General features: G+C 55.2%; 1 protein-coding gene across 1 annotated transcript in view; it reads right to left on the bottom strand.

Moving 5' to 3' along the window:
* The window catches only part of LOC116949296 (tubulin tyrosine ligase 3-like), a 35,360-nt gene extending 22,555 nt beyond the window's left edge, over window positions 1-12,805 (bottom strand). Inside the window, exons 1-6 of the mRNA XM_032966431.2 lie at window positions 12,677-12,805; window positions 8,314-8,423; window positions 7,437-7,498; window positions 5,418-5,756; window positions 3,967-4,095; window positions 3,207-3,321 (exon numbers count right to left, since the gene is read on the bottom strand). Of these exons, the coding sequence (XP_032822322.2) occupies window positions 3,207-3,321; window positions 3,967-4,095; window positions 5,418-5,756; window positions 7,437-7,498; window positions 8,314-8,404 (736 nt within the window). The 5' untranslated portion in view covers window positions 8,405-8,423; window positions 12,677-12,805. The remainder of the gene's footprint in view (window positions 1-3,206; window positions 3,322-3,966; window positions 4,096-5,417; window positions 5,757-7,436; window positions 7,499-8,313; window positions 8,424-12,676) is intronic.
* Between the last annotated feature and the right edge of the window lie 2,149 nt (window positions 12,806-14,954).

Below are 14,954 nucleotides of genomic sequence, written 5' to 3'. Positions count from 1 at the left end.
TGGACCGGTACCGCCTGGATCTCTGTGGTATTCAGGAGGTCTGGTGGACTAGCTCTGGCTCCTGCCGCCATGAGGGGTGGACAGTCCTCTACTCGGGGCAGGAGACTGCCAAACAACAGGGAGTGGCTCTTCTTCTGAACAAAAGAATGAAGGGGGCGTGGGAGCGTGGCGGTAAAGTGTGGTAAGCTGTAAGCACTGAAGACAAACATCCATGGAGGAATGCAAGCAAGGCCGATGAGTCAGATGCCTTCTATGACCTCCTGTCACAGGTGCTGGCTAAAGTGGCCCTTCGGGATAGAGTCATCTTGCCCGAGTTGGTCATGATGCTAGCACCTGGTCTGGAGTGATTTAAAGGCCAAGGTCAGCTCAATAACAACGGTAGGAGGCTGCTATATTTTTTTGCAGCCCATCGGCTTGTAATGACCAATACGCTGTTCCAGCATCGGCGCATTCACACAACATCATGGATGCATGCCGGGTCCAAGTAAGAACATCTGTTGGACTATATAGTGACAGAACAGCGGATGCGGGGCCATGTCCTTGACACCAGGACCTACCGTGGAGCTGATCTGCCCACTGACGATCGACTTGTCATTTGTAAGATGCGCCTGCCATTCTTCCACTGGGTGTACACCCAGGACCCCATTCAAACCCATAGTGGCATGGTCTCAGCTAGCTGATGAAAGTTGCAAGCGAGAATTTCATCATCGCTTGCGGTTGGGGTTGGCATTGTCCCCCACTCCTCCTGATGTCGAGGGGAAATGGGCGAGGTTTAGGACTGTGGCTCATGCAGCTGCAATGGCTGCTTTGGGTACACGGTCCAGACCTCCCCAGAGACCCTGGCTGACAGAGGAGGTGCTCAGGCTGGCTGAGAAAAAGCGACAGGTCCACTCTCATCGTCTACAGCATCCCACGTCAGAGAATGAGGAGGCTTACTGCAGCCTTCGAGGTTCGGAGAGCCGTGAGGCACTGCAAGGATGGTTGGTGGTCGTGAGTTGCTGAGGAGATGGAGTCTGCCTCAACGGCCCGCGATCACAAATCGCTCTTTAACCCCATCAAAAAAGTAACCTGCAGCGCTACGCCTATTGCCATCATTAGGGGAAAGAACGGTGATCCAATCTCCGACCCCCAAGAAAGGTTTGCAGATTTGCTGATCATTTCTGTGAGAGCCTGGAAAACATCATGGGCCAAATTGGGGATGATCCTGCTGAGGCTGCGGTGCCTCAAATTTTGGAATAAGCAGTCACCCCCTGTGAGTGGCTGGCTGAGGTGCCATCTGTTGAGGAAGTACTGAAGGCGATCCAGAGACTGAGACCAGGAAAGGCACCGGTCAGAGATTATCTCTAAAGCAAAATGCTGAGAGAGGGTGGCGTGTGTGCACAAACTGCCCTACATGACATCATAACAGTCTGGACCATTGGACGGGTTCCGCAGGATTGAAAGGATACCCTGGTGGTCCCCCTATTTAAGAAGGGGGACCGCACACACTGTAACAACTACAAGGGTATCTCACTCCTCAGTGTGCCGGGAAAGATCCTGGCAACAATTATTCAACTTCGCCTTGCCAGGCACGCTGAGGAGAGGCTTGCGGAGCCCAAATGTGGTTTCAAGAAAGGACGGTCCTGCACAGATGATATATTTTCTGTCTGTCTGCTACAGCAGTGTAGGGAATTCCAACAAGATCTACATCTCTGCTTTATTGACCTGGTCAAGGCCTATGGTACCATCAGTAGGCCTGGGCTCTGGTTTGTTCTTCGTGCTTTCGGATTCCCTGGTCCACGCCTCATGATCATTAAGGACTTTCATGATGGTGAGCGGGCCTGGGTAAAACTACATGGCTGGGAGTCGGAGCCATTCCCTGTTCACATAGGGATGCGACAGGGATGTCCTCTGGTTCCCACATTATTTAACATCTATTTCGAACATATAGTTCATGAAGCCTTCAATAGCTGTACTGGAGGAATTTCCATCTGGTACAGATACAATGGGAGGCTGATCGATGCCCGGGTACGGTCAAGGATGGCTCCCTATTGCTCAACCATGTTATGTATGCCGATTATCTGGTAATTGCTGCTCACTCAGAGGAGGAGTTAGAGGCGCTGCTGCTGAACCTGGAGCTTGCCACTAAGTGGTGGGGACTTACCATCAGCCCCACCAAAACTAAGCACCTGCCCGGGTATTTTGTACCATCGGACACTCGACCCCCACAACTCCCAGTTGGTGATAAGGCAGTTGTGGAGAGAGTGGAGAGTTTTCCATACCTGGGCAGTGTGCTCATGACCGGCTCCAGTTTGACAGCAGAGGTCTCACTCCGAATTAGTCGAGCGGCATTATCTTTTCATCGGCTGCGTAACGCTGTGTGGAAGCTACCTGATCTATCGCTCCGCAGGAAGCTTCAGGTCTTCTCAGCCACAGTAATTCCCTCCCTTCTCTACGCTTGTGAAACATAGACCCCCCTAATGGAACATCTTCGCCGGTTAGAAACATTTAGGCTGGCCTGCCTACGATCCATCCTGGGTTTAACCAGGCTGGATTGTGTGAGGAGCTCACATATCCTTGAAAGATCTGGACAAGGTCCCATCGGTGAGCTCCTACGGCAGGCAAGGCTGCATTGGCTGGATCATGTAGCCCGCATGCCCAGCTACCACATGCCTAAACAGCTTTTGTTCAGCCGGATCGAGGGGGCTAAACAGGCGCGGCACGGGCTAGAGAAGAGATGGAGTGATGTGGTACAAGAGGACGTGAAGCTGAGTGGACTTGCCGATAACTGGTACCAGCGGTGTCAAGATCGGCCTCTGTGGAGGAGGCTTCGTGAAGGATGGTACTGGGCAGTTGGAGGCAGTCGCCCTCCAACAACAACGGAGGGGGGAGGAGCGACGCTCACAACAATGAGCGGAGCGCCGGGTGGCTAAAGCACAGCAGATTGGCACAGTAGGGGGCACAGGTGGTGCATCAGCCAGTCATCTCAGTCAGTCGACCCGTGGCACCTGGGTCTTCCCCGTGACCTCCTGCCAGCGGGCGTTTGACACTTCACGTGGCCTCAACGTGCACATAGCCTGGCACAAGTGACTGTGTGTGTTTGTGTGTGTGTGACTGTGTGAGTGAATCTGCGTGTGTGTGACTGTGTGAGTGACTGTGTGTGTGTGTGTGACTGTGTGAGTGGCTCTGTGTGTGTGTGTGAGAAGCATGCCGGGTGCTGCACTTGCCGATGAACGCGATCTTCTCCTCAGCGACGCCCAGGCGGTAGCAGCGAGGGAAGAACACGTCGGGATTGGCCGAGTCGAACCAGGGGAGGTTACGCATGTTGACACAGAGACCGACCTGCAGGGGGTGTGTGGTGATGGACACCACCATCACCATCATCATCATTACAGCATCATCCACAACATCATCATCAGGGAGGCAGGGTGGTGGTGGCGCAGTGGTGACATTTGTGCCTCACGGCAAGAAGTGGTCTGGGTTCGATTATGGCCTAAGGTGGCTCTCTGTGCGGAGTGTTTATGTCCTCCCGTTGTTTTGTAGTGTGAGTGAGCGTGTGACTGCGTTAGGGTGCTAGGCTTCCCCGAGGTCGTCTCTGTACCTGCTGCGGTGTGTAAACATCAGCACTGGGAAGGCAAAGGTGGCTGGGCATGGTGCTGGCCACTCGCCCCCTTGTGTGCCATGCTGGCCTTTATAGGTGCTACTCGCTAACAGCACGTGCCCCGACAGTCTGTTAAAGGTTAGACGGGGGGAACTTTGTCTTTGCTATCATCATGGGGGATGTTTGTCTCTGTGCATGTAGCAAGACAGCGGAAGTGATGGCAACAGCAAGACAGGAAATTAGGAGCAACTGCGTGGAAGGAGGGAACAAAACGTTCTGGGGGGAGGCATTTACCCAGCAGCTGGACACTACAGACTGACAAACAATAACCGCAACAACCGCAACGATAAGAATCAGTGCGTCTGCGTTGATGGGGTGTGGGTCACCTTGGTGGTGAAGGAGCCGGCCCTGGCGAAGTGATTGAGCATCTGCTCCTTGCGCAGCAGCTTCGTATCCACGGAGCCGCAGCGCGTCGTCCAGATCAGGTACGGCACCTCGTTGCGCACCAGCCGGGACTACAAAGACAAAGGTCCCCGGAAAGGCTTTGGGGAAAGTGCTGTAAGCGAGTAGCACGCATGAGGCTGAGTCGGTTTTGGATGACCATCACCGGTGTTCGTGGCCGCGAGTGCGAATCGAACTCGGGTCGCCAGGTTCGTAGCGCGGCGGGTTAACCGCACAACTACCGCTCCCCACTAGTACACCAACTCCCCGTAATTAGGCGGTGGTGTGAGTGGGTGTGGGCACAGCGACTGTGCAAGAGGCGGCGGCCCTGCCAGCCGGCCGGCTGGCCCAGGGGCACATGGGGGCGACAAGCTCGCCGGGGGGCGGACACCGGCTTGGAACCTGACGGCACTGTCGCCCGAGACTGTTCGTCTGGTTGGAACGCAACGGTCCTCCCGGGTCGACCTGTTAATTCTGCTTCGAATGAAGAGGCACCGGTAAGCCAGGCCATTTTGGTGGTTCGAGTGGGTATGGGTTGGGCGTACATGATTTAAAACCAGACGTGTGGAACGTGGTACTTGCTGAGGGCCAAACAGGACTTTCGAATAGCTTTGGCGGGCGACCGCACATCACCGCACGCCTTTGCGAGTTAATGACAGCTCACCACGGCTCCAGAAATGTAAGCACGCTGAAATTATAAACTCGGTGTGGTCGCCAGGTTGAACGGTTGTCTCCCCCACCCCCCGCAAGATGAGAGTTGCTAAGATGCTCGCAGTGACAGATAAATATTGTACGCGGGCCGCTGCTTTTAAGTGTTAGGCCTTGTGTGGCTGTGGATCATGTGAAAGAAAGTTTCAGGCAGCACCTGACCCATGATCCTTGTATTCCCCACCCTAGGTGGTGCAGGTAGTGTGGGTAGTACGGGTGGTGTAAATGGTGCAGGTGGTGTGAGTGCAGGGCCGGATTAAGACACGGGCTTTAGGGGCTGGAGCCCAAGGGCCTCCGCCAACTGGAGGGCCTCCAGAGACGAAGTGAAAAGTTATTTCATTTGTGAATGCTGAATTGTATTTGTTGTTAACCTTGTAAAAATACATTTTATTTTTTATTTAACTTTGTTTTCCTTTTGAAAATATTACTGGGGGCCTCAGTACCTGAAGCCCAGGGGCCTACAAAATCTTATTCCGGCCCTGTGTGAGTGGTGCAGGTGGTGTGGGAGTGACGGGTGGTGTGGGAGGTACGGTTGGTGTGGATGGTACAAGTGGTGCAGGTGGTAAGGCTGGTGTGGGCGATGTCGGTATTGTGTGGGTGGTACAGGTGGTGTGGGTGGTACGGGTGGTGTGAGTGGTGCAGGTGGTGTGGAAGGTACGGGTGGTGCGGACGGTACGGCCATCCTCACCAGCAGCTCGTGGCTCACTCCGTGCTGCTCACAGTTCTCCTTCCCGGTCTCGTCATCCTCGTCGTCGACGACATCACCACCGTCATCGCCTCCGTCGTCGTCGCCGTCGCCGACGTCACCGTCGTCGTCATCGTCGTCGTCGTCGTCGTCGTCGTCCCCTCCGCTGCCACCGTCGTTGCGACGACGGCGGCAGACGTTGGCGCGGGATCGCCGCGACGCGCCGGACCGCGGCGTCGCCCCCTCGGCCAGCGCCCACAGCCGCATCTCCACCCAGCCGCGGCGGCGCAGGCACGCGCGGATCACCGGGTACGGGCCCAGCACTGCGAAGATCTTCTTGTCCTGCAAGGGGACGGGTGACACCGGGGCTCCTTGTAGCGACGCCGAGCTCGGCAGTCTAAAATGTGATCTGCCCGAGCCGACTTGCGCTGCAATATTTTCAGTTTCTCGTGTGAGACGACACTGTTGTTTTTATTCCGATTTCTATTTGCTTCATTCCTGTTTTTTGTCATTTTTGTGAGACTCTATCCCGAGACTCTAAATGAGACTCTAAATGAGAATCTATCCCGAGACTCTAAATGAGACTCTAAATGAGACTCTAAATGAGACTCTCAATGAGACTCTAAACGAGACTCTATCACGAGACTCTAAATGAGACTCTAAATGAGACTCTATCCCGAGACTCTAAACGAGACTCTATCCCGAGACTCTAAATGAGACTCTAAATGAGACTCTAAGTGAGACTCTAAATGAGACTCTATCCCGAGACTCTAAATGAGACTCTAAATGAGACTCTAAATAAGACTCTCAATGAGACTCTAAATGAGACTCTAAATGACACTCTAAATGAGACTCTAAATGAGACTCTAAATGAGACTCTCAATGAGACTCTAAATGAGACTCTAAATGACGCTCTAAATGAGACTCTAAATGAGACTCTAAATGAGACTCTAAATGAGACTCTAAATTAGACTCTATCCCGAGACTCTAAATGAGACTCTAAATGAGACTCTAAATGAGACTCTATCCCGAGACTCTAAATGAGACTCTAAATGAGACTCTAAATGAGACTCTATCCCGAGACTCTAAATGAGACTCTAAATGAGACTCTAAATGAGACTCTCAATGAGACTCTAAATGAGACTCTAAATGACACTCTAAATGAGACTCTAAATGAGACTCTAAATGAGACTCTAAATGAGACTCTCAATGAGACTCTAAATGAGACTCTAAATGACGCTCTAAATGAGACTCTAAATGAGACTCTAAATGAGACTCTAAATGAGACTCTAAATTAGACTCTATCCTGATACTCTATCCTGAGACTCTAAATTAGACTCTAAATGAGACTCTAAACGAGACTCTAAATGAGACTCTAAATGATACTTTAAACGAGACTCTAAACGAGACTCTAAATGAGACTCTAAATGAGACTCTATCCTGATACTCTAAATGAGACTCTAAATGAGACTCCAAATGAGACTCTATCCTGATACTCTAAATGAGACTCTAAATGAGACTCTAAATGAGACTCTAAATGAGACTCTAAATGAGACTCTAAATGATACTCTATCCTGATCTCTTGAGTTCTCACATGGCTAAACAAATAAACTTGATTTCACGTGAAGATGCTAACTGCCTCGCCTGGTATGCAGGAGGTTGTGGGTTTGATCCCGACCCTGACGCCTGCTGTATATTAGGAGTTTGCACGTTCTCCCTGTGTCTCTCTCCCTGTGTCTCTCTCCCTGTGTCTCTCTCCCTGTGTCTCTCTCCCGGTGTCTCTCTCCCTGTGGTCGAGTTAAATTTTCTCCGGGTCCTCCGATTTTCCCTCAAAATTTATAAGCAACACGTGTTTAGAGTTATTTGGCCGCTATAAATTTCCACGCGATAAACCCACTTTGTTGAGCGTACATTTTGTGATAGCCAGGCCGCTTCTGCAAAAGAGCCATAAAACTCAGTAAAATAAAAAAAAGTTTCGTTTCGTTTAAATCGTCTGTAATGTGTTTGTGATGCAGCACACACCTTGATCGCTCGCTCGGCAAGTTGCCTGGCCTGACGCAGTCGCTCCGGGTTGATTGCAGCGCCTCCGAGAACACAAACACACGCGTCGTCGTCATCATCATTATCAGCGTTATATGTAGCAGCAACAGCATTTGTGTTCTTGTTTACCCAGGAAAGCCTCACTGAACCTCGAGACTTTTTTAGGAGGGTCCTGCCATGTTTTCACAGATGTAAGGGATGGTGATTGCTTTGTAGATTCCAACTGAGCAGTAATTTGCAGGTAATCTGTTGGTATTGGGATGTTTGGTCAGTGCCAGTTCCATTGTTTGTGTGGTTTTTTTTCAGCTAAAGCAGAAAAACCGGACAACCTGCAGGAAACCCATGCAGAACAAGGGGAGAACATCCAGGTACTGGACTAATATGAAGTTGAGTATACCTAGGGGAGGCCCACGATCGGTTACGATAATCGTCACCAATGTTGGCCATGAGCAGGAATCGAACTCGGATCGCTGGGTTTGTAGCGCAACACGCTTACCTATGCAGTGCCGCTACCGCCCCCCCCCCCCCAAACTCACTAAACGGACTGTTGGGGCAAGTGCTGCTAGCGAGCAACTATAAAGCCTGGCACGGCACACACGACGGGGTGGGGTGGCCAGCACCATGCTCGACCACTCACGCACACTCCACAGAACAAGGGGAGAACGTACAAACTCCACACGCAGAAAGACGCCCATGCGAGTCGTGAATTAAACCCAGGCGCTTTACCACTGCGCTACCCTCTGCTGATGATGATGCTGAGGAGGGAGGACGATGCTGCTGAGGATGATGCTCCTTAGGATGATGCTGCTGAGGATGATGCTCCTGAGGATGATGCTGCTGATGATGATGCGCAAATCACCTGGAGCGAGGGACCTGGATCTGGGCGGGGGGGCAGGGGGGGAGGTCTTGGGGCGGGTGGAGCTCCCATCCGCTTCATCGGGGCCTCTCATTGGCCACGTGGACTGGCACCTGGGTCAGACACGTGGCATGTGGGGTCACACCATTATACCATCACATTATTACACTATTGTACCGTCACACGATTATACCATCACTCCATCATACCATCAGATCATCAAACCATCATACGATCACACCATCATACCATTACACCATAATACCATCACATCATTACACTATTATACCGTCAGACCACGTCATCATTCCATCATATCATCGCCATACATACAATCATACCATAACATCATCATACCGTCACTCCATCATACCAAAACACCGTCACACTATTAAACCATTACACCGTCAATCTAGTAACATGTGAACCTATCACACCATCACGTAATAAAACCAAGAACCCATCATCATAGCAACACATTACACCATACAACCATCAACATAATTTATTACCTTTATAGCTGTCAACTCATACGTTTTATCCGTATTCTTGTACAGGGAAATTGAGTTTTCATGTCCATTCGGCGTACAGCCGTTTCAATACGGGCAAAAACTTGTTTGTGTCTATTTGTGTTTCTCCCTTGTGATGGGACTTTGTAGGATGAACGTTGAGATTTATAAGGGCACGGGGTGATCAGTAAAGTCTGAATTGGTCTGTTATAAGGTAGGCGCTAAGGGGTTAACAGGTATGCAACTTGATTGATATGTTTATAGCTATCTCAACCCAGGGTGGCCTCCCCCCCAACCTGACCTCTGAGCCAGACCCGACTTGACCTGGCCACGTGCAAGGGCTCCAGCTAAGCCCCTACGCTAACCACGTGCCTGGTGGATTGCCTCGCCATAATCCCGGACGAGTGTGTACAATGAAAGCTGAATACAGTATTCGATCCATCGCGTTGCCCAAATGTGCAGGGTTGTTTGACCATACTTCACCAGGCTTGTCAGTGTGGGGTTGGTAAAAGGTTGTGGGTGGGAAGGGGGGGGGGTGTGTGCCAAGACCGGTTCAGATATTACTCGCCACTGATGCTAGCCGTTGCCGGGAATCAAAATAATGTTCTGGAGAGACCAGCCCGCGTTGGTTATAGGGGGTCTCTTTGACCATGCTTCACGCACTGGTCGGTAGCTCGTTGTTGGAACGATGGCTGGAGGGTGACGGGGCCGATTCCTGGTATCAATTCGCCAACTGATGTTGGCCGTGGCCGGGAATTGAACTCAGGTGGCCGGGGTTTCACAATGCAGTAGCCCTAACCGCTGGGCGCCACCTACCACGCCGGCTACCCTTCCGCTGTCAACACCAACAGCAGCAACACAACAACAGTAACACGAGAGGCGTAGTCGTGCGTGCGTGCGCTGACCGAACCCGTGACCTGACGATAGCCAAAATCGTTCCCCTGCGGCAGAGCAAACTGCCAAAGTTGCCCGCATAACAAACTCCCGCGTGGCAAGTGTTTCCCGGCGGCAGTTTGGTCTGCTCCGACCGTTGGAGCAGCAGCAGCAAAGTACCAGCTGCCTCGGGAGCGAGGTGGCCGGAGAGACGAGTAAACGGCGTTATTCACGATGTTTCCCAGAGCGTTCTACATCATCGCATCTCATCTGAAAGGGGGCAGTCTCCCCAGTCACAGCTGTCACTAACCTGCAAACGGGCATCAGGTTGCCATTGGCACTTGAAGGTGATGATAGTGATGTGAACGATGTGCCAATCGATGTTGATGATCATGACGCTGACCCGGGGTTGCGTGACGCGACTTTGTGATGATGTCGGCTCGTTGTAAATGGCCTGATCGCGTCCCATCTCGAAGCTAAGCAGGCTTTGAGCCTGGCCTGGACGAGAGCGAGCATAAGCAGGCGCTTTAAGGCTGTACCCAGTGGTGAGCAGCAGAGGGCAGTGCAGCAAGCCATTGTTGTGCCGTGCTTCTATGGTGCCCCGCCTTTACCAATCGGTGACGAACGTGATGAATGAAGTATGGCCACTTACAGTCACACATATATCCCTTCTGTAGCCTGGGTGGCCAGCACCATATCGGGCCGCCTTTGTCTCCCGAGTGAGCGATGTTTGCACATCGCGCAAGGTACTCATTTGAGGCTGAGTCGACCTTGGGGGAGGCCCAGGAGCCGTTCAAATATTCGCCACTGCTACTGATCGTGAACGGGAATCGAACTCGTGTCGCCAGGTTTGTATCGCCCCCCGCCTCCCACACACAAGCAGAGACAAAGATCACCCGTACAGCCTTAACAGACTATTGGGGCAAGTGCTGTTAGCGAGCACCTATGAAGCCCAGCACGGCACACGAGGTGGGTGGCCAGCACCACGCCCGACCGCCTTTGTCTCCCCACGCCAGGTACTCATTTGAGGGCTGAGTCGACCTTGGGGAGGCACATGACCGGTTCAGATAATCGCCACTGGTGTTAGCCGTGAGCGGGAATTAAACTCGGGTCGGGCAGCGCGCTGGCCGCTACACTACCGCTCCCCAACAACAACAACCGCCATTCGCCACTCAGTAGCAGTGACCTCAGCACGGTGCTCGTGCCAGGCTACGTGCACGTTGAGGCCACGTGAAGTGTCCAACGCCCGCTGGCAGGTCACGGGGCAGATCCAGGTGCCACGGGTCGACTGACAAAGATGACTGAGATGGCTGGCTGATGCACCACCTGTGCCCCCTACTGTGCCAACCTGCTGTGCCTTAGCCACCCGGCGCTCCGCTCGTTGTTGTGAGCGTCGCTCCTCCGCCCTCCGTTGTTGTTGGCGTGCGACTGCCTCCAACTGCCCAGTAGCGTCCTTCACGAGCCTCCTCCACAGAGGCCGATCTTGGCACCGCTGGTACCAGTCATCGGCAAGTACACTCAGCTCCACGTCCTCCTGTACCATATCACTCCATCTCTTCTCTAGCCCGTGCCTCCTGTACCACGTCACTCCATCTCTTCTCTAGCCCCGTGCCTCCTGTGCCACATCACTCCATCTCTTCTCTAGCCCGTGCTTCCTGTCCCACATCGCTCCATCTCTTCTCTAGCCCCGTGCCTCCTGTACCACATCGCTCCATCTCTTCTCTAGCCCGTGCCTCCTGTACCACATCACTCCATCTCTTCTGTAGCCCCGTGCCTCCTGTACCACATCACTCCATCTCTTCTCTAGCCCGTGCCTCCTGTACCACATCACTCCATCTCTTCTCTAGCCCGTGCCTCCTGTACCACATCGCTCCATCTCTTCTCTAGCCCGTGCCTCCTGTACCACATCACTCCATCTCGTCTCTAGCCCGTGCTTCCTGTACCACATCGCTCCATCTCTTCTCTAGCCCGTGCCTCCTGTACCACATCGCTCCATCTCTTTTCTAGCCCGTGCCTCCTGTACCACATCACTCCATCTCTTCTCTAGCCCGTGCCTCCTGTACCACATCACTCCATCTCTTCTGTAGCCCGTGCCTCCTGTACCACATCACTCCATCTCTTCTCTAGCCCGTGCCTCCTGTACCACATCACTCCATCTCTTCTCTAGCCCGTGCCTCCTGTACCACATCGCTCCATCTCTTCTCTAGCCCGTGCCTCCTGTACCACATCACTCCATCTCTTCTTTAGCCCCGTGCCTCCTGTACCACATCACTCCATCTCTTCTCTAGCCCGTGCCTCCTGTACCACATCACTCCATCTCTTCTCTAGCCCGTGCCTCCTGTACCACATCACTCCATCTCTTCTCTAGCCCGTGCCTCCTGTACCACATCACTCCATCTCTTCTCTATCCTGTGCCTCCTGTACCACATCACTCTATCTCTTCTCTAGCCCGTGCCTCCTGTACCACATCACTCCATCTCTTCTCTAGCCCGTGCCTCCTGTACCACATCACTCCATCTCTTCTCTAGCCCGTGCCGCGCCCGTTTAGTCCCCTCGATCCGGCCGAACAAAAGCTGTTTCGGCATGCGGTGGCTGGGCATGCGGGCTACATGACCCAGCCAACGCAGCCTTGCCTGCCGGAGGAGCTCACCGATGAGACCTTGCCCAGATCTGGCCCTGTCCCCCACGAAACAAAGACAAATATCCCCCGTGTAGCCTGTAACAGCCTGTTGGGGCAAGTGCTGTTAGCGAGTAGCACCTGTGAAGGCCGGCACGGCACACGAGGGGGTGGGTGGCATTTGCCTCCCCAGTGGCGATGTTCACACACCGCACCGGGTACTCATTTGAGGCTGAGTCGACTTAGAGAGGAGGCCCAGAACCGCTTCAGATAATCGCCACCGGTGTTGGCCGTGAGCGGGAATCCAACTCGAGTAGCGCTAACCACTACACCACCGCTCCTCTGCTCCCCCCACAGCGACACTCACCTGCGCCTCTAACCCCGCGGCTGTGAGCCACGCTCCGCTCGGCCCCTCATGCCGCCTCTCGCTCGCCCCTCGACGCCGTTGTTTGAGACGGCGTCGCCTCGACGATGTCACCACGACCACCACCGCCGTCTCCATGGCAACAGCTCGTGAGGACGCCGCGACGTCACCGGCTCGAGCCGCTCTCTCACTCTGCCTGGTAGCTCCCTCTGTGGTGGGGGGAGGGAGCGGTGGCGGAGTGGTTAAGCGCACACTGGAGCTACCAACCACTCTCTCTGCCTGGTAGCTCCCTCTGTGGTGGGGGGGGGGGAGCGGTGGCGCAGTGGTTAAGCGCACACTGGAGCTACCAACCACTCTCTCTGGCTGGTAGCTCCCTCTGTGGTGGGGGGAGCGGTGGCGGAGTGGTTAAGCGCACACTGGAGCTACCAACCACTCACTCTGGCTGGTAGCTCCCTCTGTGGTGGGGGGGGGGGGGAGCGGTGGCGGAGTGGTTAAGCGCACACTGGAGCTACCAACCACTCTCTCTGCCTGGTAGCTCCCTCTGTGGTGGGGGGGGGAGCGGTGGCGCAGTGGTTAAGCGCACACTGGAGCTACCAACCACTCTCTCTGCCTGGTAGCTCCCTCTGTGGTGGGGGGGGGGAGCGGTGGCGCAGTGGTTAAGCGCACACTGGAGCTACCAACCACTCTCTCTGGCTGGTAGCTCCCTCTGTGGTGGGGGGAGCGGTGGCGGAGTGGTTAAGCGCACACTGGAGCTACCAACCACTCTCTCTGGCTGGTAGCTCCCTCTGTGGTGGGGGGGGGGGAGCGGTGGCGGAGTGGTTAAGCGCACGCTGGAGCTACCAACCACTCTCTCTGGCTGGTAGCTCCCTCTGTGGTAGGGGGAGCGGTGGCGGAGTGGTTAAGCGCCTACTAACCCGGCCCCCACACGGGTTCCATTTCCCCGCTCACGGCCAAGCAGCACCAGTGATGGGGGGTTATGTGAACCGGTTTCCTACGTCGACTCAGCCTCAAATGAGTACCTGTTGCGTTATGTGTAATAAAAAAAAACAGCGCCACTGGGGAGACAAAGGCGGTCGGGCGTGGTGCTGGCCACCCACCCCCTCGTGTACCGTGTCGGCCCTTCATAGGTGCTCGCTATCAGCAACTTGCCCCAAAAGTGTGTTAAGCCTATACGGGGGGAGGGGGGGGGTCTCTGTAGCTTCCTCCTCTCTCACTCCGCTCTCCGCAGGATTTAGGAGCCGCGGCCCTCGGGACACCGCCGCAGGCGTGGGACACCGCCACAGGTGTGGGTCACCGCCACAGGTGTGGGTCACCGCCACAGGTGTGGGTCACCGCCGCAGGTGTGGGCCACCGCCACAGGTGTGGGTCACCGCCGCAGGTTCGGGACACCGCCACAGGTGTGGGCCACCGCCGCAGGTGTGGGTCACCGCCACAGGTGTGGGACACCGCCGCAGGTGCGGGACACCGCCACAGGTGTGGGTCACCGCCGCAGGTGTGGGCCACCGCCACAGGTGCGGGACACCGCCACAGGTGTGGGTCACCGCCGCAGGTGTGGGCCACCGCCGCAGGTGTGGGACACCGCCGCAGGTGCGGGACACCGCCACAGGTGTGGGTCACCGCCGCAGGTGTGAGTCACCGCCACAGGTGTGGGTCACCGCCACAGGTGTGGGTCACCGCCACAGGTGTGGGACACCGCCGCAGGTGTGGGACACCGCCACAGGTGCGGGACACCGCCACAGGTGTGGGTCACCGCCGCAGGTGTGGGTCACCGCCACAGGTGTGGGACACCGCCGCAGGTGCGGGACACCGCCACAGGTGTGGGTCACCGCCGCAGGTGTGGGCCACCGCCACAGGTGCGGGACACCGCCACAGGTGTGGGTCACCGCCGCAGGTGTGGGCCACCGCCGCAGGTGTGGGACACCGCCGCAGGTGCGGGACACCGCCACAGGTGTGGGTCACCGCCGCAGGTGTGAGTCACCGCCACAGGTGTGGGTCACCGCCACAGGTGTGGGTCACCGCCACAGGTGTGGGACACCGCCGCAGGTGTGGGACACCGCCACAGGTGCGGGACACCGCCACAGGTGTGGGTCACCACCGCAGGTGCGGGTCACCGCCACAGGTGTGGGTCACCGCCACAGGTGTGGGTCACCGCCGCAGGTGTGGGTCACCGCCACAGGTGTGGGTCACCGCCGCAGGTGTGGGTCACCTCCGCAGGTGCGGGTCACCGCCGCAGGTGCGGGTCACCGCCGCAGGTGCGGGTCACCGCCGCAGGCGTGGGTCA

The sequence above is a fragment of the Petromyzon marinus genome, chromosome 36, assembly GCF_048934315.1.
Source record: "Petromyzon marinus isolate PM22_M1 ecotype Great Lakes invasive population chromosome 36, UKy_Petmar_22M1.pri1.0, whole genome shotgun sequence".
NCBI lineage: Eukaryota > Metazoa > Chordata > Hyperoartia > Petromyzontiformes > Petromyzontidae > Petromyzon > Petromyzon marinus.
This window is presented reverse-complemented; position numbering and strand designations above follow the sequence as displayed.